General features: G+C 32.2%; 1 protein-coding gene across 5 annotated transcripts in view; it reads right to left on the minus strand.

Annotated features, from left to right (window-relative positions):
* The window catches only part of LOC127724051 (syntaxin-binding protein 5-like), a 102092-nt gene that overhangs the window by 55067 nt on the left and 21421 nt on the right, over window positions 1-25604 (minus strand). For all 5 annotated transcript variants that reach the window (XM_052230828.1, XM_052230827.1, XM_052230826.1 and 2 more), the window contains exons 3-7: window positions 25284-25365; window positions 21491-21591; window positions 13550-13684; window positions 11841-11904; window positions 451-534 (exon numbers count right to left, since the gene is read on the minus strand). In XM_052230828.1, the coding sequence (XP_052086788.1) occupies window positions 451-534; window positions 11841-11904; window positions 13550-13684; window positions 21491-21591; window positions 25284-25365 (466 nt within the window). The remainder of the gene's footprint in view (window positions 1-450; window positions 535-11840; window positions 11905-13549; window positions 13685-21490; window positions 21592-25283; window positions 25366-25604) is intronic.

The raw sequence follows: 25604 nt of genomic DNA on the forward strand, positions 1-25604 counted from the left end.
AAACTTAAAATCTAAAATTTATAAAAATCGAAAGGGAGCTCATGTCAATAGATATAAACAATTCACCAAAATTTTCTTGCAAGTTGGTGAAAGCATTCTTTAGTTATTGTCGGAAAACTGGAAAATCCCCCCTTTTTTAATGAATAAAACCCCAAAACTCAGAAACGGTAAATCTGAAATTTATAAAAAACGAAAGGGAGCTCACATCAATAGATATAAACAATTCACCAAAGTTTCAGGCATATTGGTTAAAGCTTTTTTTAGTTAATTTCCGACATGTTGACGACGGACGGACTGACAGACGGACGGACAGATGGACAACGGTATACCGTAAACGGGTGTATAAAAACTAATGTCCCTTTCAAATTGAATACAATTGTATACATTTATACACGAATTTATAATCTTTATGGACATTCTACAAAATAATAGTGTTCATCAAAGTCTTACCTCAGGGGAGTTGTATCTAAATTCTGCCTGCTTTGATTTCAAATCCCATAATACTATGGTACCACTTTCAAATCCAATAAGAAGCTGAAATTAGAAAATGAATATTCAAAAATAGAATAAAGTATGCAGTACATGTAGACTGCATGGTGTTACACTTTCTGTTATAAGAATAACTTTATAGCAGCCATTGTAACTGATCTGAGGTATAATACAACTGTTGTCAGGTCTCACTGAAATATTCTCCAAATTTCTGCACATTCAGTATACTTTGCTACTTTTCGTCAACATAAATCTGAAGATACTATCAGGCAATCAAAATGGATACATGAAAGTTACAGGACAGACAATACTATGTGCAATAGAAAAATGTAGAAAGGCAAAGTTGTTCTGTTACAAGCACAACACTGGTCTGGTTAATGATACATGTACATGTACATGAACATGAAAGATATAATTATGACTATATTACACATAAAAAATATCTTCAGACTTCACTTCTAGTTAATCAAATATCTAAAGCAAAACAAGCTAATGTACTTTATATACATGGAGATTTTCAGCCAATTGTTTTTTTTTTTTCACCTTTTGATTTAACTAATTATTTAGAAGTTTTGTAATGTTTTTGAACTCATTATGAAAATTTTCAAATCCACAACAGAATCTTAAATTTCATTTTCCAGATAAATTATGATAAAATTGAGATTGGAAATGGGGAATATGTCAAAGAGACAACAACCCGACCAAAGAGCAGACAACAGCCGAAGGCCACCAATGGGTCTTCAATGCAGCGAGAAAATCCCGCACCCAGAGGTGGTCCTCAGCTGGCCCCTAAATAAAATTGTGTACTAGTTCAGTGAAAATGGACGTCACACTAAACTTCAAAACATATAAATGAACTAAAATTAAAAAAACATACAAGACTAACAAAGGCCAGAGGCTCCTGACTTGGGACAGGCGCAAAAATGCGGCAGGGTTAAACATGTTTTGTGAGATCTCAACCCTCCCCCTATACCTCTAGCTAATGTAGAATAAAGAAACACACAGCAATACGCACAGTAAAACTCAGTTCAAAAGAAGTCTGATTCCGATGTCAGAATAGGTAACAAAAGAAGCTAAGCAAAATAACAATGATACATAAATGAACAAAGGACTACTAGCAGTTACTGACATGCCAGCTCCAGACCTCAATTAAACTGATTGAAAGATTATGTCTTCATCATATGAAAATCAAGTACAATCCCTCCCGTAAGGGGTTTAGTATCATACCATCATAAAATATATGAGAAGAACATAACCTGTATAATGCCAATAACTGGTTTTAGAATAAATGTGTTATTTCCGATGCAAAGACCTTATGAGTGAATCAATATTAATACCAAAATATGCAATCCTTAATGACTTGACAATGGTATCGTAACTATATCCTTTCCGAATAAGTCTGTTTAAAGGTTTGGTTAGCTTTTGAGGTGAATGCCGAAATTTTTGTGCTTTGTAAAGAATATTACCATAAAATATTGGATGTGAAATACCTGAACGTATAAGATAAAATTGAGAATGGAAATGGGGAATGTGTCAAAGAGACAACAACCCGACCATAGAGCAGACAACAGCCGAAGGCCACCAATGGGTCTTCAATGCAGCGAGAAACTCCCGCACCCCGAGGCGTCCTTCAGATATCTGCATGTTGATTTATATTTACGAATGATGTCCTTGTACCGATGATAAAATTTAGTAAATGTTTTGACTAGTTTGTGATATCGAAAACCCTGGTGTAATAATTTTTCAGTAATACAGAGATTTCTATCGTTGAAATCAAATACGATAGTTCATGCAGCACGAATCTGACCTTTACAATGTATTTTTTTGTGATGAATAATGATTCTGTATTAATGTTGGATGCATTTGAAACTTTAAATTTTGAGCTAAAGATAAATTATGACCATGGAAACGTTGCCTGTATTTCCCTAGTGGGAGAACAATATACATGTATGAACTGTTACATGGATGATGTTTTGTATCTGTGTGGGTTTATTATTATACTTTTGTAATTGATTTACTGTGTCAGCTGATCTATAATAAATTCATTATGGAGTATTTACCATTGACATGAAACTTTTTTTTATTACAGTATTTGACTGGGGCTTGATTAATTTTGTGAGACCAAAATGCTGGTGTTTGTCGAAATCGTTTGTTTTTTTTTTTCATTTTTATTACCAAATTCAAAAAGGCATTAAGTCAGACAAAACAACATGTTTTTCTACCGCAAACTAGCAACATTGTCATTGATGCAAAGAGACACATGGTATCTTGATTAATTTTGTTGAACCAGAATGCTGGTATTTGTAGAAATCGTCCATTTAAAAAAAAATCTAATTACCAAATACAAAAAGGCATTTAGGCAGACAAAAAAAATGCAAACTAGCAACATTGTCATTGATGTGATGAGACACATGATATCTTATACCATGATGAATCAATGCCTAGGCCATAAGACAAATGTCTATAACCTTTTAAAGACTTATTACATTAATCTTGGATGATAATCACAGTGACCTAGATCAATATTCCTGCCATTCTAAACACCTAATCTGTTTCCTCAACAAAATCTAATTACTAAAAATTCGCCATGCTGATCAATTTTCATCACCGTCCGCTGTGGCGGACAACACTATCCAATCATCTACTACGAGGACATCCAATATTTGTTCAAAGAAATTGAACACCGAATCATACTATCTGTTTAAATTGACGTAAAATCCATTTTCTAAATATAGAAAACTAACTGTTAAATGTTTTGCTACATCATAGGAGAACAGGATGTTAATGTGATGTTTCAACTCAATGTTTTCAAAGAAAGTTCTGTAACAAGACTCAGATCCTTTCATAACTATTATGGAATAGCTTCAAGGTCTCATCTTTGATTTCCATTTGATTAGAGCCTTGATCTACTTTCGCACAAATGCACTGTTTTTTAAGAAAAATTTTAACGCCTTTGGTTTCCCCGAATTGACAATGACATGCTAAAACTTCAATGAATACAGATTAGGTTTCAGAACATATATTCAGTCCTAATCACTTTTTATTTCCATGATCATGATGATAGAATTATGTAATAAAACAACAATGTAGTAATTTAAACTTTTCACTCTCATACCACTGTTTAAATAAGTGTAACAGGAAAAGCGAAATTTGGGCCAGTTTTTGGTCCAGATATATAAAGTTTTTGTGAAAACTTGGAAAAAGAAAGAAGATAAAAAACAAGAGGCTCTCAAGAGCCTGAATTGCTCACCTGTAATTTTTTGCTTAAATCTTTCATCAATGATTATTTTTGCTTTTCAATTTATATTAATGAGTGGCTTAAAAATGCCATTTAAATGTTCTTTGTATCAGTCATATTTTCTTCAAAAGCCAAAAAACGCATTTTACCCTATGTTCCATTTTACCCATTGTGGCTATGTTTCTTGACATATAAGGAAATAAAATATAAAATTTATACTAGATACTCTGAAACTCATTCAGCCCAAGTTTGGCTGAAATTGATTCAGCAGTTTCAAAGTAGAAGATTTCTTAAAGTAATCAAACTAGATGAACAAATTGTGAAAAATTGTCTTTAAAGGACAATAACTCCTTAAGGGTTCAATTGACAATTTTGGTCATATAAAACTTATTTGTAGATCTTACTTCGCTGAACATTTTTGCTGTTTACAGTTTATCTTTATCTATAATAATATTCAAGATAATAACCGAAAACTGCAAAATTTCCTTAAAATCATCAATTCATGGGCAATAACCTAAAAATCAGATACCCGATTTAGCTGATAAGTTCAGGGCAGGTAGACCTTGACCTAATGAATACTTTAACTTCTTGTCTGATTGGCTCTAAATGCTTTAGTTTTTGAGATACAAGTCAAAAACTGCATTTTACCCTATGTTCTATTTTTAGCCATGGCAGACATGTTTTCTGAGGAAACAGAAAATAAAACACAAACTTTATTCTAGATAACCTAAGAATCATTCAGCTTAAGTTTGGTTTAATTTGGTTCAGTATTTTCAGAGGAGAAGATTTTTTAAAGTTAGAAAACATGATAGACAAATTGTGTAAAATTGTCCTTAAAGGGCAATAACTCCTTAAGGGGTCAATTGACAATTTTGGTCATTTAAACTTATTATTAGATGTTACTTTGCTGAACATTTTTGCTGTTACAGTTTATCTTTATCTATAAAAATATTCAAGATAAAAACAAAAAAAACTTAAAATTACCAATTTAGTGGCAGCAACCCAACAATGGGTTGTTAGATTCATCTGAAAATTTCAGGGCTGATAGAACTTGACCTAATGAACATTTTTACCACTAGTCAGATTTGCTCTAAATGCTTTGGTTACCCAGCTGGAGATCTTTCCAACAACCTCTCACATGCTACCACAAGACTACTAAATAAGGCAGTCAATGGAAAAGGAATATCACCTCATGTTCAAAACACATTTAGTATTTGCAAATAAGAAGTGACTGTATTGAAGAATAGCAAACTTGATTGTGATACAAATCAACATGTATGCTTGAACCTATAATGGTTTACTTTTATAAATTGTAACTTTGATGGAGAGTTGTCTCATTGGCACTCATACCACATCTTCCTATATCTATTGAAGATTTGCAAACTTGATTGTGATACAAATCAACATGTATTTTGATGAAAATTTGAAGTTTTTTTGAGTGTAGGAAATTTAACACTGTCAAGAAACAGAAAGTACCTGCATGGCAGATTTATGCTTATTCAGCATAATTCAACATTATCTAGTTCCAAGCATGGTTGGCTTTGGCTATTTTTTTTAGTATAAAAATAAGAAGATGTGGTATGATTGCCAATGAGACAACTCTCCACAAGAGACCAAATGATATAGGTTCTTTTTGGTCATATAGCTCTTCAACTGTTTCGGTTCTTATACATCCTTGGCTTTCAAATATTCAGCTTCAAGAGAAAGGTAAATCCAGGAAAGTACATCTGTTGCATGAAATTTATGAAGTGTTGTTTTCTTCTTTTTTTTAATAGACAAGTTAAGCCTTCCAATTGATATTTTATAGTGTGTTTTTCTATGTTGTGATGTTATACTATTGTTTCAGAAAAGGGAGAAGGTTTGGTACCATTAAAACGTTTAATCCCGCTGCAAATGTTTGCACCTGTCCTAAGTCAGGAATCTGATTACAGTAGTTGTCGTCTGTTTATGTAGTTCATGTGTGTTTCTCGTTTCTCGTTTTTATATAGATTAGACCGTTGGTTCCCGTTTGAATGGTTTTACACTAGTAATTTTTTTTGGGGCCCTTTATAGCTTGCTGTTCGGTTTGAGCCAATGCTCTGTGTTGAAGGCCGTACCTTGACCTATAATGGTTTACTTTTATAAATTGTAACTTGGATGGAGAGTTGTCTCATTGGCACTCATACCACATCTTCCTATATCTATATAAAATATATAATCATTATGTTTAAAAAAAATGAAGAAAAAAAGTTTGATGTTAACGGGTATAGAAAAATTTGAAGCTATAAATGAATATTTCAATTAATTTTATCACTATAAAATAATTTACTTCAGAGTTATTGTTCTTTGCTAATAAGTGTTAAAAGGAGGAAGGTGCATGGTCATGGAAGTTCAGTGTAATATTACAATAAAATAGTTTTCTTTTTAACTTAAGTTTACAAGTACAGACATGTCCTTGCTAGATTCTTGAAGAACAGTTTATCTTTCAAAATAAAAATAAATATAACATTGAAGAGTTTGTTGTTGTACATCTTCCTGCATGAAAAATTAATGGAATTTGTACAAAGAAAATTGTGCTCTATGATGACAGTAACCTACGACAGATAACAAATAAAATTATCCAAATTAAAATGTTAAAATTGAATGTGGAATGCAGTGGTTTACTTTAATATTATAGTAAAATGTTTTATTGAATAAATTAATCCATAAATTTATGATAAAAAAAATCTCGAGATTTTCAATATTAAATACTGTAACGTTTTTTTTTTTTTTATAGATTTCTTGTTCACATCAAATGAGCGAATATATGTCCTGCACGATTTGCTTTTAGAAATCATAATATTGATATGAAGTGAAAATTAATCCCCCACGCAAAAGATTTATCTACTGAAAACACAAAAATAAAAACCCATGAAAATATACCATGTTTAAAGTACATTGCAGTGAATCATTTAATCCATGAAATAATTTGAATTTCTTCAAAGTCATTGTAAAGTATTACAATTTTTTTCAACAGATCTGTTCTTTTATACATAATAAATCAAAAACTATGAACTATTCTGCATAAAATCATAAATTGGGTTTTTAGAGAATATTTGACAGAAATCATTTTCAATTTTCAATAATTATCAAAATACCATTTAAGAGAAGTAGCCAATGATGAATCTAATTAAGAAGGAAGCTTGACATTTTCTAATGGCATCCTAATGCCATAAAAAATAATAACTATCAAAACCTAATCTGAATAACCTCAGATTTTAAATATCAGTGTCTGATTCCGGACAATTAATCCATTAGATATTTGATTCCTTTTATTCCTTGCACTAGTAAATCTAATACAGCCTTGGCAGTACCTCAGATATACTGATTTATAAATGCAAATATTAAAGTAACTGTAACCATATCTCTTTACATAGACAGAAGTTAAAATGTCAATTTTTTAATCAGGGATCAAATTACTGAAACTGCATTGATAAAAAAAAAATCCAATATCTGCCGTAAAACATTCCTTGAAGTTTTAATAAGATTGTGTTATATTATATTGATAGCAACCTTTTTTGTACAACATGAGGGGGCAGTTCTTGTTTCTGACTCAAAATTAAAGAAAAGTTGATTTTCATGTCAAGCCATAAATTAGTCCTACTTTATAAGTTAGAAGACATAATGTTTGTAATTCCTGTTACCTTCTTTTTGTTTTATCCTGCAATCAGCTAACTATTGTACAAATAACAAGTACACAAATAAATTTTTGCTTTATTTGTACTTGTACAAATAAAGTCTCCTGTTACCCCGCTTCCATGTTGAGCAAGCGGTAATGTGGATATTTCTTTTTGCGTACCAGTTCATTGTGGGGTCCTCTTCTTCGGAAAATAGTAGCTATGACTTCAGCAAGTCAGTTTTAAGATCTTATTCTTTGGTAAGTAGCTATGACTTCACTTAAGTTAAGTCAGCAAGTCAGTTTTAAGATCTTATTCTTTGGTAAGTAGCTATGACTTCACTTAAGTCAGCAAGTCAGTTTTAAGATCTTATTCTTTGGTAAGTAGCTATGACTTCACTTAAGTTAAGTCAGCAAGTCAGTCATAAGATCTTATTCTTTGGTATGTATCAATGACTTCAAAAAGGTTAAGTTAGTATGTCATTCCTATGTTCTTACTCTTTGGTAAGTATTCTTCAGCAAAACACAACTTGACTTTACAGAGGCTATGCAGTTACTCAAATAGAAAAGAAGTTAGTCCTACAGTGTGACAAAATGACTTTACTGATTGTTTTCCATCAAATAAAAAAAGGTTTATTGTACATTTATAAATACTGAACCTTATAATAGTCCATAGAATGTACTTTTCTTAGTTTTTGATGAGGTGTTTATGTCCTATCAGCTCTAATGATTAGACTTGATCTTATTCCTGTTAAACCTGACCTTCATTAATGTAGTAATTCCTAAAGAAATTGATACTACACGTTGTGATGGGAGTTTATATTTCAATTACATCATTACGTTGCTGTCAGTGATACAATAAATACATTTCACACATAGTTTGTTAAAGTTATGTTGATCCAACACGTTCTCGACAATTGCTGCTTCCCTATTGTGCGAAACACCATTTTTTTTAGCTAGAAAATATCTAAAATCTCCTCTAGATCTTTGCTGTATTAGATTAGGTATTTTTGTAACAAGTATAGACACTTGATTGTGTTTCCCCAAGCTTTGCTATACGTTTTCACAAATGCAATTATCTTTCAGATGATGATCTTCAATTTTAATTCATTTCATCAAAGTAAAGTTGATATATCAAAACAACAAGACATAATCTTTTTTAAGCAGACACGATAACCTTAATGAACTTGAGCAGTGTATAATAAGATTGCAAAATCTATAGGATATAACAAGTAGTTAATATTCTTGTAGCAAAAGCTGAAAATATTAATTTTTTCCAGTGGAAAAGAAATATTACAAAGATAAATAAACTGTTGACACACAGATATGTCTCATGTTTTGTAATTTTGATGGTATAATGCAAATGTTGAAATTAAAATGGCAAAATATTCAAACATGTAAACTATGCAAATCATTCATAGTCAATGAATCATGACTGAAGGTGCAAGGCCAAATAACCTCCATAGAAATGTGAAATGCCAATGTTTATAAAACTGCATACCAAATACCATTGACTTATCATACGTGGTTCCCTTTAATCAACTTAAACAAAAACTTTAACTTGTAAACTATGTGAAAGTTTCAAAGTGAATGAACCATGATGAGGTGGTGGGGCCATACAATCTCCATGGAAATGAGACTTCCAAATGCAAATACAACTGCATACAAAATATCATTGACCTACCACTAGTGGTTCCCAATAAACTTGACCTAATCAAACTAATACATTGTTGACACAGACATGCTGCTGCCGGAAACAGCACACCTAAGTCTTGATTTTTCAACATCGCTGACGCAAGACAAAAATGAGAATGCATCTGATTGTATAATTATTAAGATTTGTCTAAATCAAACTTCTCCTGAATAAAAAACATTCTAATTCAGATAAAATGCTTCGCTGAGCACAGCCTGATACGACTGCAGAGGTCGAACCCTGAACAGTTGGGGCAAGTTCGGACACAATATTTAAGCTTGATACTTACTGTCCAAATTTGGATTGTGATCAAATTTTTGACATAATATAGATTTCTGACACAAAATAAATGTGGTCAAAGATCTTAAAAATTTGAATTGGGACATTTAATTTATGTAGAATGGTCTGATATCCAAAATCTAACAACATGGTTAGATTCAGCATATAAAAAAACACCAATAATTTAATTTTAGTTGAAATCAAACAAAGTTTAATTTTGAACCCTTCAAACCTTAATATGAACTAATTTGAAAACAGGGCCCAAAATAAAAATCTAAACGCACAATAAGATTCAGCAAATCATACAGCTGCAATAATTCAATTTTTGATGAAATCAAACAAAGTTTAATCTTGGACCCTTTCGACCTCAATGTAGACCAATTTAAAAATTCGGGCCTAATATCCAAAAAAACTATACAAAATTAGAACCCCCAAAAATGAAAGACTTAATTAATCCCATCGAAATTGGTTAAAACATTTGTATTTGTTTTCAATTGAAGATTTCTTGCTATTGCGCAATACTGTGCAAGTGAAGATTTCTTGCTGTTGTACAATACTGTGCTATTGCCCAATACTGTGCAAATGAAGATTTCTTGCTATTGCGCAATACTGTGCAATTGAAGATTTTTTGCTATTGCGCAATACTGTGCAGTTGAACATTTCTTGCTATTGCCTAAATACTGTGCTATTGCCCAATACTGTGCTATTGTGCAATACTGTGCTATTGTGCAATACTGTGCAATTGAAGATTTTTGCTATTGTGCAATAGAAGATTTCTTGCTATTGCGCAATACTGTGCAATTGAAGATTTTTTGCTATTGCGCAATAGAAGATTTCTTGCTATTGCGCAATACTGTGCAGTTGAACATTTCTTGCTATTGCGTAAATACTGTGCTATTGCCCAATACTGTGCTATTGTGCAATACTGTGCTATTGTGCAATACTACAATATTGCACAATACTGCGCTATTGCACAATACTGTGCAATTGAAGATTTCTTGCTTTTGCCCAATACTGTGCTATTGTACAATACTGTTCTATTGCGCAATACTGTGCAATTGAAGATTTCAAAAATTTCAAAAAAAAACCTTTTGGAGTAATTACCCCCAAACTCAATCCCAGCCTTCCCTTTATGGTATGGAACCTTGTAGTACAATTTTAGAGAGATCCATACACTTATACACAAGTTATTGTCTGGAAACTAGAAAAATGCTTGTTTTTTACCCCTTTTTTAGCCTGTAATTCCTGAACGTTTGGGGCATTTAACCCCAAACTTAATCCCAGTCTTCCCTTTGTGACATGGAATCTTGTGGTACAATTCAGAGAGATCCATACACTTACACACAAATTATTGTCCGGAAACTACAAAAATGTTTGTTTTTGGCCCCTTATTCCTAAACTGTTGGTACCATCACCCTAAAAATCAATCCCAACCTTCCTTTTGTGGTATTGAACCTTCTGGTAAAAATTCATAGAGATCCATTCACTTAAAGTTATTGTCTTGAAACCAAATGTGTCTTCGGACGACGACATCATAGCATTATATAAATCAAAAAAAAAAATTCGGTCATATAAAATGAACTGAATATAGCACTGAAATGTGGACTAAACAAAGGGCTAGTCAGTCTTTAAACATCTAAAACTCAGAAAAAATTGAGATTATATGAAAATTGTAATTGTTCAAAAACGCCAACTACATATTTGCTTTTAAATACTTTTCATTGCTGATTTGATGGATTGCTTTTTCAGCACTATTTGCTATTTGGTGGTGGTCCGTTTTATAATGGTGGAGAGTGCCCAGAGAGAATCACCAACCCATTGGCAGGGAAAACTAAAAATCCTAGTCAACTAAGATTGGAATTGGAAGCAAATGCCATGTGCAGGGTTTGAACTCACAACCTCAGTGTTGACAGGTTTGTGATACAGAAGATGAACTAACAATCGGCCACCAAAGTCACTTGCATATTAGAGTAAGATGGATTATACAAACATTAAAACCCTTTCAGTGTTATGTTCTGAACTCAAATACATTAGGAATAAAGTAAAACACTAATCAAAGATGTTTAAGTCAAAATAAACTCATTTCACATTGATTCGAACAAAACATCTACCATGGCTATAACCTCAACAAGTTTGTTTTGACTCTCACAGTTCTACCACTACTACTAGGTAAGGAAAAAAATTTCACCTCAAGATTCCATGTCTTCAGGAAAAATTTGAAGATGAAATTTCTAATTGTTGGGCAACACTTGCAACCTTTTTTCATCAAGAATATAATTTTTGTCAGAAGTTTATTTCATCCCCAATGCAACACTAACGCAAGTATTTATTTTGGAAAGGACTGACAAATACTTTACACCTAACTTGTTCTACCAGCTATAGAGATAAGACTGAAATAAAAGAATGTTTATTAAAAAACTACAAAATAATTTTGACTTTATATTTTACTGGTTTTAACTAATAAATTGGATTTGGTTTGTGGAAATTTAAAGAATCTGATTACTTACTTTATTTGGGTCAACTGGATTGTCACTCAGATGCACCACTACTCCTGGATGTGTTTTTCTTGACCTAAAAGATACAGATTAAAACATTTAAACTGTAATTTTACTGTAATTTAAAATAACAACATCTTTATAAATTGTGTCTTTTTAAATGGATAATATATAATAATAAAATGCTCCGCTGGGAGCAGCTTGATACGATCGCAGAGGTCGAACCCTGAACAGTTGGGGCAAGTATGGACACAACATTCAAGCTTGATACAGCACTAAATTTGGATTGTGATTAAATATTTGACACAGCATAGGTTTCTGACCCAGAATGAATGTGGTCTAAGAACTTAAAATTTTTTAATTTACCTATTCAAACCATATCATTATTATTTGCTTTTATATATAAATTAGAAATAACCAATTTAAAATGGAAAATTTTAAAGAAAAAAAATACCTCCCGCAAATTTTTTGAACCCCTTATGATTCATCACCCCCACACTCAATCCCAGCCTTCCCTTTGTGGTATGGTACCTCGCAGTACAATTTCAGAGAGATCCATACACTTGAACACAAGTTATTGTCTGGAAACTAGAAAAATGCTTGTTTTTTGCCCCTTTCTGGCCCCTAATTCCTTAAATTTTGAGGCAATTACCCCCAAAATCAATCCCAGCCTTCCCTTTGTGCTATGGTACCTTGCAGTACAATTTCAGAGAGATCCATACATTTGAACACAAGTTATTGTCTGGAAACTAGAAAAATGCTTATTTTTGGCCCCTTTTTGGCCCCTTATTCCTAAACTTTTTGGGCAATTACCCCCAAACTCAATTCCAGCTTTCCCTTATTGATATGGAACCTTGTAGTACAATTTCAGAAAGATCCATACACTTACACACAAGTTATTATCATGAAACTAGAAAAATGCTTGTTTTTTCCCCCTTTTTTTGGCCCCTTATTCCTAAAATTTTGAGGCATTTACCCCCAAAATCAATCCCAGCATTCCCTTTATGATATGGAACCTTGTGGTACAATGTCACAGAGATCCATACACTTACACACAAGTTATGTCTGGAAGTTACAAAAATGCTTATTTTTGGCCCCTTTTTCCTAAACTGTTGGTACCATAACCCCCAAAATCATTCCCAACCTTCCTTTTGTGGTATTGAACCTTATGGTAAGATTTCATAGAGATCCATTCACTTCAACTAAAGTTAGACTGCGAAAACCAATGTGTCTTCGGACTAAGACGACGCCAATGTCATACCAATATACACCCGCAAATTTTTTTTGCAGTCGTATAATAATAAAACTCATGGAAAATTGAAATAAGATAAGTATGAGCACCTTTTTTATACAAGCATCTGAAAAATTAAAAACTTTGGCAGGAAAGACATCTCTGCATTTTGAATATGCATGTATTGATAGCATTGAATGTTAATCTGTATAAAAAGAAAAAAGAAATTCAATATACTTTACACAATGTGATTTTAATGCATTTTTTTTTATTTAAGATATTGAGAAATATAGAAGTTTTTAAACAAATTTTGTTATTTCTTGCATGTTTGCCAGGAGTAAATTTTGTGCTGAAGTCTCCACCAACATAGCAACAACAAAAAAACACACACACTGGAAATTTTACCAATATATAGTGAAGTATAATGCCCTATGTTAGGAAACTTTTAAATGCAAAACGTTAATTATGTAAGAAAGGAAAATATACTTACAATTCTATAGCTTTGTTCCAGTTGATAACATAACCAGACAGGACAAATGATTCTATGTTGACGATGTGCACATTTCCTCGTTCTGTCCCTATATATAACCATTTACTTTGGAAAGCCAAATGACAGAATGTGATTCTGAAGATAAAAAATTGAAATTCATACATGTGCATTCAATTGAAATTGTTTGCCTAGTTTTCTTATCCTTGTCCTTTATCTAAATATCTTGATAATGACAAACAAACAATAACTTATGCAAATAGAGTGAATGCAACAAATGTTGCTTTCAATTGTTTACCCCAAAAAAACCACATAGACCTGGTCCTACGGTCATGCAACTTTACTCACTACTCAAGAGTACGATATTTGTTCTTGAAATACCAAATTCAGCATTTTGATTGGTTGAATTCTGTGTCTGAGTACAATAATCGTGTTCTAAATTTTTATAACCGCGAGACCATGTTACCTACATTTTGAAGTTATCTCCAATCATTTTTCATCAACAAATCTTAAATGTACAAAATCTATTATGATCATCTAATAATTCAAATTTCCTTTTGGGTTCTGGATTTATGTGACTACACATATGCATGTTCATCAAACATTACTCAAACTTTTATATTTTCTTTTATTTTTTAAATTCCTGGGATGTGCAATGTTATACCAATATTCAACAGAACAAGGGTTTATTTCATCTCACTTCCTTGAGTAAATTTAACCATAAACATATGATCGCTCCAAGTAACTATAATGCTTAAGCAAAAAATATAATCCAAGTCTATGACAAACCTTAAGTGACTGAGGCCCTAGTGTACAATGTATAAGATCATCTATGTTTGAACTTTGAAATAGTTACTTTTGAACCCTTTTTGTACTACTGATTGGTATTTTAATTGACAGGTTGCTGTCTCTTTGAAGGTTACCCCTCACCTCCTTTTATTCATATATTATTTGGTAAAGAACCATAACAAAGGATTGGAATGACAAGACTCAAAAGACCTTAAAAAACTTAATAAACCCAAACCCTCTGTAGGAGGATATGAACATTAGATCAAAAGATTAAAGACATTACATAAAGCTTGTGAAAAACCTACAGACCAACCACAATGATCCAAATAATTAATGGTATGTCTCCCACAGAACTCTGTTATTGATCCAGATGAATCTATATCAATGGTGACCTTGAAATTAAACTTATTGATTGACCATTCTGATGTCAGTTTCCAATACCATCCAAATAAATCAGATTTTTTCAGTTTTGTTTTGATACAGTTGTATTTATATGTATGTGGAATCAATAATCAATTCATTGAACCTTACTGTTAGAAGGCTGATTATTAAATGAGACAAATGGGATGTTATTACGTAATGATAACACTTGAAACCTGCACTGATAAGTGTTTCAAAGACTATCCTTCTTTCCATTTTTGAAGTTTAATGAAATGGTAGCATGACCATTGGCTTTGCTGACATGCTTTTCATACACACAGCGATAAAAGACACTTGCCTATCTTGTCAATTTTGTTGACAAATTGAACATGTACAAGCTGTGACAAAACCACTTAAGTTTTTTAATCATTTTATCAGTAGGATACTCTGTCCCTAGTAATGTACATTACAAAAATAATTAGTTTATTAATTAACGCATAAGATGTTGTATCTGGTACAATACTGGGAATTCTAACTATCCTTTCATGTTTGATGTAGACTGAATTTCGTCAAAATTGATAAATTACTGAATGCATTATTGTGAAGTAATTGAAGAGAAAACAGCTTTAGTGGAAATGAGGCAAAAGCACTGAAACTCATGAATCAATTCTCTGCATGCTCCTACCCAAATTGAAATATTTTTTTGATGTTTGGCCATTTAAAAAAGCTTTATTAATAAGATAGGATAAGAATTGTTTTAACAGCATTTAATCACCTTTTTTTTCCTCTGATGTGTTTATTTTTGATACATGCACCTGTATCTTTAAACAAAATACAGAAACAAACAACAGGTAACCAAAATTGATATCTAGCAATCTTCATGCAACCTTAAAGTTCAACACGAAACCACCATCCATTGGTTATTTAGTTAGCCAGCAGGATTATTTGAATTAAATAAAGAACAAAATGAATTCTTGTCATATTTTGTTTTGATTATACAAATAGTTTAAATTATTTTGCAAGTGTAAAAAGATAACAACAATGGTTTTACAAGCTCACTTGACCTTTGACCAGCTGAGATGTATTCAACAAGACCTGAAGAAATGACCAAAGGTAATTGCTAATATTTAGTCATGTTTTTTTAAATTTGTAGATGTGGTACAGAAACTACTATGTCATGTTTAATCTAAATAAGGAGAGGGTATATATACACGTATATATTTTTCTTTTTTGTCTTTTGAATATCCTCCCATAGAATGCCAGTATAGTCTAGTGGGGTTAAACATTTCGCAATTCTTAGTTTTTGTGTTTCGTAGATTAATGTTATACTCTCATTTTTTTTTCTCTGTGCTTGTTTGAATGATGATTTTTGATTGCTCCCCACATTAATTTCCAACTTTTCTTACTTGGAATGCTCTATACATATTGTAAAATAAACATGATTAAAACTAGTTTTCTCCTTATTTCATTTTAAATCAGTCTCAGACAAACATACAAAATGTATTTAGTTAGTTAAAGATATCAGACAGATCTGTTGAGACATATACAGCCCTCTATATGAAAACAGATTTAATTATGTTGGTTATGAGTTATTACAGAATGTTATATTATTTCGTACAAATTATGCAATTGTATCGACTAACATTTAAATATCTCAAGCTAGCATGAAATGGATTAAAATTTCATGACTTCTTTCCATTCGAACATAAAGAAAGGATATCATTTCTCCTACATAAAAAAGTTAACTTATAATATTAATTTCTTTGATTCTATAAAATCAATCTATGTACAAAAGCATGGTACAAAATGAAATGTTTGAGATAATAGAGCAAAGACACGTACGTCATTGAAATAATCCACCTCCTTATTCACAACTACTTTTACCATTTCTAGTAACATTGAAAATAATACTGGTATTACTGTCCCAGGTTAGGGGGAGAGTTAGGGGCCCTCAAACATGTTAAACCAGTCACACTCTGTATGTGCATGTCCCAAGTCAGGAGCCTGTAATTCAGTGGTTGTCATTTGTTGCTGTATACAATATTTGTGTTTTGTTGATTGTTTTGTTTTATAAATCAGGCTGCTAAGTTTCTTCTTTGAAAAGTTTTACATTTGTCATTACGGGACATTTTATAGTGTGCTATGCGGTATGGGTTTTGCTCATTGTTGAAGGCTGTACTGTGACCTATGGTTGCTTACTTCTACATCGTTTGGTCTCTGGTGGAGAGTTGTCTTGTTGGCAATCATACTACATCTTCTTATTTTTATAGAGACAGGAAGAGACAAAACACTGGTAATATGAATGAAAAAATAAAAACAGGTTGTGTACATATCTTCATAAAGACCTATAAAAAAATATGACTTGCTGTGGCAGCCATCTTGCATTTCAGATGGGATTTTTTTTTTAATGCTTTGAAAAGTAAGTAATACAAGACTTGTTTGTCACGACTGAACCAAACTGATTGCATCAATTAGTTCATTTAAAGTTTATGTCATTTATAAGTACATGTAAATGAACCTTATTCTAATTTTTGGCATGTATATTTTAGAAATACACCTGAATACCCATGTAAAACCAAGTATGTTGGAGTAAATTTGCATGCTTTCGTTAAAAGAATATACCAAAGTTTAGAAAATGGATCATCCAAAGACCACTAAATGCAAGCTTAATTAAAATCCAAATGATTCTAAGTTCAAATAGGAAGAGTCAACCAATAACTACAATGAGAACAGCTGCCAATATATGTCCAGGAGATGCATATCTACTTGTCCCAATCATAACATATGCAGGTACTTTTTAAAAACTTTCTCAAGAAAGGGGAAAGATATCTATGTCAATTTCATGTCAATTTTAAAATCTATTTTTTGAAAACAACTTTTTATTATTTTTTCAAATCTTTCAAGATGACAATCTGCTTGACAAATTCATTAAATATATGTAGACAGAATATCTAGAAGTATAATCTACACCCAATTGAAGCTTAATTTCCTTGTGAATAATTTGTGTTTTATTTACATATATATTATATTTTCTTTGAACCAGGTGAGAAAAACAGTATTTTCACTTAATTTGTCATAAACCAATATTGACAGTAGTATTACAAATGGTCTTCTGATATCAATACTAGTGCATTAATTAATTGATGACTCCCTAATTAATTTAATTACTGTAGCCAAAATAAGCATGTTGCTTAAATCAATAGGTATATTGTAAGTACAATGTAGTTTGGCTTTTCTGACAAAAATTCTATTAGTTATATATAGCCTGCTATTTACTATAATTATTGTGAATCAAGGCGGTAGCATCTGTACAGGCCACCATGATTTACAAAAACACATAATTAGTCTTTCAGTAGCATAAAATAGATTGATGCACATGAATAAAGGTCAATGTCAAAAATCAAAATCCAATAATGTATACATGTAATGCTTCAAGGTAAATTTGGATCTATGACCTTCAAATTGAAAAAGATTAAAACTCTCCCAATTGCCAAGGATAATGTACCATATCTAAAGCATATTAAATGCAAGTGGAGCTATAGTATACCAATAAGCTTTAATCTTTCATGTTTTGATCTTAGCCTTTCACATCGGTCTCGGACTTTGAAATCATAAATAGCGCTCGAGCTCTTCCCATCAATAATGTTGTTAACTGAAGATTGGGCAATATTAGGTCTTCTTAGTGCCTATAAGACTGTTACAAATAACCCTATATTCACAAATGATACTGGTGTTACAATTTCTGGTCCTACATTTTTGTTGCATCAGAAAAACCAGGAATCAAACAATGGAGAAACAGATACATGTCTCAATTGTTATCTAATTAAACATGTCTAACTGTAAAAGATGATATGAAGTCTAGAGTTTTAGGTGGCATGTAGATTTGAACTTGAAGCAATGTTATAGGCTGAGAATAACACACAGATTTATTGATCTATGTTTAGATGAGCAATATTTATTAATTAAGTAAAATAAAACAACCTTGTCTCTATAAAAACAGCATTTATATTTATGAATGTATAGGCCATTTTGACCTTTGAACTTAAAAGAGTTTTTTCAGTCAGAAATAAAAGCAGATTACATTATCGGCTCCTACAATAAATAATTTGAAGATTGATGACCACTGTTAGTTTTACTGAGATTTTCATGTAGTAATTTAGAAGGTACAAAACTGTACTGGTGGTTTTTCCTTTCATAAATTTGTTATATTGTCAATGTTGATATTTTTCAGATTTCCGGTCCACTGATTTCATGATTTATTACATTAGTAAAAGAGATTAGAATATGACAAAATTTATAATGTAAGTTTTTATATTAAAGGTGATGAGACGAGTGTGTGCTTATAAACCTTATAACTTCACATTAAAGAAATATAGATAAATCATGTAGTGTCTTAACCTCTCCACATATTTGCACCTGTCCCAAGACAGGAACCTCTAGCCTTTGTTAGTCTTGTGTGGTTTTTTTTAATTTTGGTTCATTTGTATTTTTCAGAGAATAGTTTGGCATCCATTTCGCTGAACCAGTATAAAATATTGTTAAGGGGCCAGCTGAAACCGCCTCAGGGTGCAGGATTTTCTCAAATTTGAAGACCCATTGGTGGCCTTGGACTAGTTTCTGCTCTTTGGTCAGGTTATTGTCTCTTTGACACATTCCCTGTTACCATATTCTATTCTATTCCTTGACATATAATTTTGCTTTAAAAACAAACTAATGTTTAATACAGTATTAAAGATTGTACAGCAACCCACTGTCCAAACAGGTGGTCATAACAGATTTTTCATATATCACTTAAAGAAAACTATGATTAAGACCCTATTACCATCTGACAAAATCACTCAACTGAATAATCAAATGCAACCTGCTATATACTGTAAATTTAGATATTATTGCCAGGTTTTTATTAATGCTATTAAATGCAACTGGGTGAGTATAGCAATAATAAGAACTCGCATTTGGATATCTGATATGTATTTATATGCAGCTTTTCCTGAAATCCGAATTATTAATCTCAAATTTTGGTTGGTAATGTCAAAATTGCAATATTAAATGCTCAAACCTATGACCGCGTTGGATAAAAACCGCAATTTTTTATATGTGTGCATGCAAAACAAACCTCTTGGTAGAGGGGTCCAAACACAGCACAAACAACATTTTCCAAAAGACCAAAAAAGTATATTTTAACAAAACGCATTTGACTAGCAGGTCTAACAACGGATTTTCTTCAATCCTGCTGACTGCCATTTGTGCTTCATAGTTTCACAGCAGACAGTACAATTGTAAGGGGAAATCTCAGCAATAAACAGAGCATAAACCCTAAGAATCTGAATACAACCAGGGAATATTATTAAGCATCTTGAAATAACTGATCTTTTTTGTCATGTAGAAAAAAGAAGAGACTGAAAAGGAGATTGCAATTAATATTGTCTTCGCCCCCTCCCCCCTATAATAGTTATAACCAACTCCATGATTTTGGGTATAATAATGTTGACCTTTAATTATACATTTACTTCTGCTGACTTATCCCTGAAACCTTGACCTGCGCACTAAAAGTCTTGATAATGAGGTCAATTCTGTCCAGCTTTACTCCCTTTTAAAGTAAATTTTTGTATTATCAAACTTTTGTGACAACCAGTCAAACAAGAAAAGAGAAATATGTCTCATGTCCAAAACACTGAAGACCTAAATAGTTCACAAATATGTATAACTATGTACATGATATATGCAGCCTACTAACAGGGATGTCCTTGGAGAATAAAATGCTTATTCTTTCCAATTATTCAAGCATTCAATAAAATAATATTATTAAGTTACTGACTATAATTTTAAACATTCAATATACATCTTAAAACTATTAAATACACCCATCAGTAACATATCCTTGTACTGATGTAGAAACTGTTTATCCATGATCTTTAGGAAAATTAAAATATTTTTCACAGTAACAGGTGTGAGATCAAAGGTTGTATATTGAAAATAAGATTAAAATTACACATTTATGTAGATTCATTCTATATAATATATGTATAATAATATATAATGAAATAATAAAGGCAGCGGTTATGACCAAAGGTCTGTAAAATTTGTAAAAAATGTGACATTAAGTCAATCAAATTCTTTAAAAAAGGAATTTTTTGAGGAGCGCTTGATTTCCGTTTGCCAAATTTTGGACTCTGTTGTAATTGGATAAACCTATGAATACACTGCAGGTGATGATCATTAGGCCTTCTCAATAAAAGGTTCAAAGAAATAAAATAAGTAAAATGATATATGATCAATATATGCCAACACATATTTTACTAGACAAGTTAAATGTCGCAGCAAAAACGACAAAAAAGATAAACAATAGTCTCAAAAACACAACACATTAGTGGAACCTGATGAGTTACCCAGACAAGTAAATATGTAATGCATTTGGTGAAGTTATAAACAGGAAAAGGGAAACAGATTGTGGTTATAACCATCAGGAAAAAGACTAACATTTTCATTTAATGGACCAAACCTGTCACAATAAGAACATTCTCAGCTAATATTTTGGGGCCCAGCCTAAAATTTGGTAGCCTGGGCTACTGGGCCATTGCTTATCTTTTTCCCTAAACATATCATTGGTCATCAGTAACAGACATTCTGTAACTTTGTATCATTGATAGGAGTGACAAACTCTGGGTCATTGTATCAACCGTGAGACATTTATTCCATATGCAGATGCTGCTTTTATATGTTGTTTCAGTTAAGATGTTTTAAATTCCCATTTCATATCTGCAGCAGTAGTATAAAGACAATTTGAAAACCTACCTTTCTCTTTGAAATTTGAGTGAATGGACTATTTCTGGATGTTTTTGTCTGAAATTCCATAAATGAAGACTATCATCAGAGCATACAGTCACCAAAGCACCCTGTCAAAATATACACTTTGCATTAGTTTCATCTTGTATCAGTGAACGAAATGTTATCTCTATTTTCATACCAAAGTCATTATATGAAATAAAATGTAGTTAACATAATTAAAAAACAACAGTAAAAATATTATAGAACAAGAATGTGTCCATAGTACATGGATGCCCCACTCGCACTATCATTTTCTATGTTCAGTGGACCATGAAACTGGGGTCAAAACTCTAATTTGGCATTAAAATTAGAAAGATCATATCAAAGGGAACATGTGTACTAAGTTTCAAGTTGATTGGACTTCAACTTCATGAAAAACTTTAACCTGAAGTGGGACAGAAGGACGGACGGACGAACAAACAAATGAACGGATGCAGACCGAAAAAACAAATGCCTTTACTATCATAGGTGCGGCATAAAAATCAAATACTACAAATACATATATTACATACATGAATATAGATATGAATATAGATCAGTACTAGATATATATAGTAGTCTCAAAACTCTCAACCAAAGTCCTTAAACTTAAAATATACTAGGTCATACTGACCTAACTTTAGTGGAAATATATTTCACTTTATAAGGAATATCATTAATACTGGATTTCTAACAGTAATTGCAACCTTAAACACAGAAGTGGAGAATGAATGGTCAAGGGTAACATGGAATCAATCTTCCATTTCAAGGTTGCCTATAAAAATCAGTTACCCTCATTGCTAAATAACCATAACATACATTTAATGTCACCATTGTATTGATTATTAACTGATGGATCATCTGGTATGACAATTTATATGCAGGAAAAACTGTATTGTCAAGGTCAGACTGAAATTTACATACACAGGCAACTTTTGCTACAGAGTATATCACATAATCATCATATGTGCATATGTTTCACATCTCTCAATTATTCTACATTTGTGATTTTGTCATGTAATTTAGACACATTCTTTAAACGGATAGTAGCTACGATTTTCATTAAAATTATTTTTTTAATCTATATGCCGGATTTTGTACAAAAAGTTAATTAAGTATTAACACAAGAGTGCACACGCTGAAATGTCTCGCCTTCTTTACTAATCATTGATATTATGTTGATAGTCCTAAATATAAAGCTTTATTACAACTGTCACATAAACTTAACATTAACCAAGTAAACTAAACATTGACCAATGAACCATGAAAATGAGGTCAAGGTCAGATGAACCATGCTGGGCAGGCATGTACAGCTAACAATTCTTCCATACAACAAATATGGTTGACCTATTCCTTATAGTTTAAGAAAAACAGTCCAAAACACAAAAACTTAACACTGAGCAATGAACCTTGAAAATGAGGTCAAGGTCAAATAAAACCTGTGTGACTGACATATAGATCATAAAATATTTCCATACACCAAATGTAGTTGAACTATTGCATATAGTATTAGAAAAAAAGATCAAATCTCAAAAACTTAACTTTGACCACTGAACCATGAAAATGAGGTCAAGGTCAGATGACACCTGCCAGCTAGACATGTACACCTTACAATCATTCCATACACCAAATATAGTAGACCTATTGTATGCAGTATTAGAAAAAAAGACCAAAACTCAAAAACTTAACTTTGACCACTGAACCATGAAAATGACGTCAAGGTCAGATGACACCTGCCAGCTAGACATGTACACCTTACAATCATTCCATACACCAAATATTGTTGACCTATTGCATACAGTATAAGAAAAACAGACCAAAACACAAAAACTCAACTATAACCACTGAACCATGAAAATGAGGTCAAGGTCAGATGACACCTGCCAGCTAGACATGTACATCTTACAATCCTTCCATACACGAAATATTGTAGACCTATTGCATACAGTATAAGAAAAACAGACCAAAACACAAAAACTCAACTATAACCACTGAACCATGAAAATGAGGTCAAGGTCAGATGACACCTGCCAGCTAGACATGTACACCTTACAATCCTTCCATACAACAAATATAGTAGACCTATTGCATACAGTATAAGAAAAACAGACCAAAACACAAAAACTCAACTATAACCACTGAACCATGAAAATGAGGTCAAGGTCAGATGACACCTGCCAGCTAGACATGTACACCTTACAATCCTTCCATACACCAAATATAGTAGACCTATTGCATACAGTATAAGAAAAACAGACCAAAACACAAAAACTCAACTATAACCACTGAACCATGAAAATGAGGTCAAGATCAGATGACACCTGCCAGTTGGACATGTACACCTTACAGTCCTTCCATACTCCGAATATACTAGACCTATTGCTTATAGTATCTGAGATATGGACTTGACCACGAAAACTTAACCTTGTTCACTGATCCATGAAATGAGGTCGAGGTCAAGTGAAAACTGTCTGACGGGCATGAGGACCTTGCAAGGTACGCACATACCAAATATAGTTATCCTATTACTTATAATAAGAGAGAATTTAACATTACAAAAAATCTTAACTTTTTTTTCAAGTAGTCACTGAACCATGAAAATGAGGTCAAGGACATTGGACATGTGACTGACGGAAACTTCGTAACATGAGGCATCCATATACAAAGTATGAAGCATCCAGGTCTTCCATCCTCTAAAATATAAAGCTTTTAAGAAGTTAGCTAACGCCGCCGCCGCCGCCGGATCACTATCCCTATGTCGAGCTTTCTGCGACAAAAGTCGCAGGCTTGACAAAAACCATCACTGTTACTTTCCATTTAGCATTCAGAAGATTTAATATTTGTCTACCAGACAACAATTCGATGTTAAGCCAACCCTTATTCATATGACCTATGTTGACCATAACTCGGCAGTCTTCAATGCGCAATCTCACGTTGTCCCTCGAAGGGAAAATGTCGAACAGAGGAATTTTATCGCGGGAATGGAATGTGTTTTTAGTTTCTGCAAGTAAAGGGACCAGAAAAGAGGTGCAGACAAGTTATTGTAAATTGAAAATAAATAACGGCAAAGAGATCAGTCATTAAAATGGCAGTCACACAGATGTAGCCAACAATATGAAGGTTTGCGAAATGTTTACATTTCTAAACTATTCCAGATCACATGAAAACAAATCGCTACGTGTTCAAATCGTTATTGTCCAAAATATGTTTATAAATTTACGGTCAGTTATCTCCCAACTCAGCAGAAATTAAAAATCAACTTCTTACAATTTAATATTATTCTTCCTATGTATCCTTCATGATGGCCCCAATTCAATTCACAAACACGTGCATATATTATCTGCATTGTTTTGTCATACAAATGTAAAAACAAGTGTATAATACTGCCATTGTTTGAGAACTTGGGTTCGAATAATATGCAGGCTTTTGTTATATATTGTTGTTTACATAATTTGATAAATGGTATCAAATATGTACGCTTAATTTAAAGAAATTATCAAATACGTAAGAAAAACAAAAAGGACATGTTCGTATCTATTTATATCTGGGTCATTTCACTCGCTGTGTCGGCAAAGTTCCCGAGTATACCCGATGCATAATTAATGATATGAATAGGCATGCAACGCGATATTAATTATCAATTATTAACACTTCTGTAGTTTATGTAAACATTCAAGTGATCTTATTGTTAATTTTTAGTACATATCTTTGATTTTAGCAGCTTTGAAACTTGGTCATAGTTTTGTCAAAATCGTAGCTACTATCCCTTTAAGTTTATTACCTCATTTCCAAGAAAGACTATCTGTGTGACAGCAACCTCATTGTCATGGCAACAACTAATATCAACACCAGGACGACCAAGTCTGAATTAATGTTAAGGCCAATTTTGTTCATGTATATGACATATCTATGGTAAAATAACAACATGTATTTAACTATTTTTCATGTTAATAATATGTATCATTTTATATATAATCAATTATCTCAACCTGGAATAATTTTGAATTCTAAAAAATTGATTAAAAATGTAAGATGAAAACTAACCCACCTAAATAGGGCTAGCCATGCACGCATGGCTAAGGTTAATTTTACTTTCACTGAT

The sequence above is a fragment of the Mytilus californianus genome, unplaced genomic scaffold, assembly GCF_021869535.1.
Source record: "Mytilus californianus isolate M0D057914Y unplaced genomic scaffold, xbMytCali1.0.p SCAF_14, whole genome shotgun sequence".
Taxonomy (NCBI): domain Eukaryota; kingdom Metazoa; phylum Mollusca; class Bivalvia; order Mytilida; family Mytilidae; genus Mytilus; species Mytilus californianus.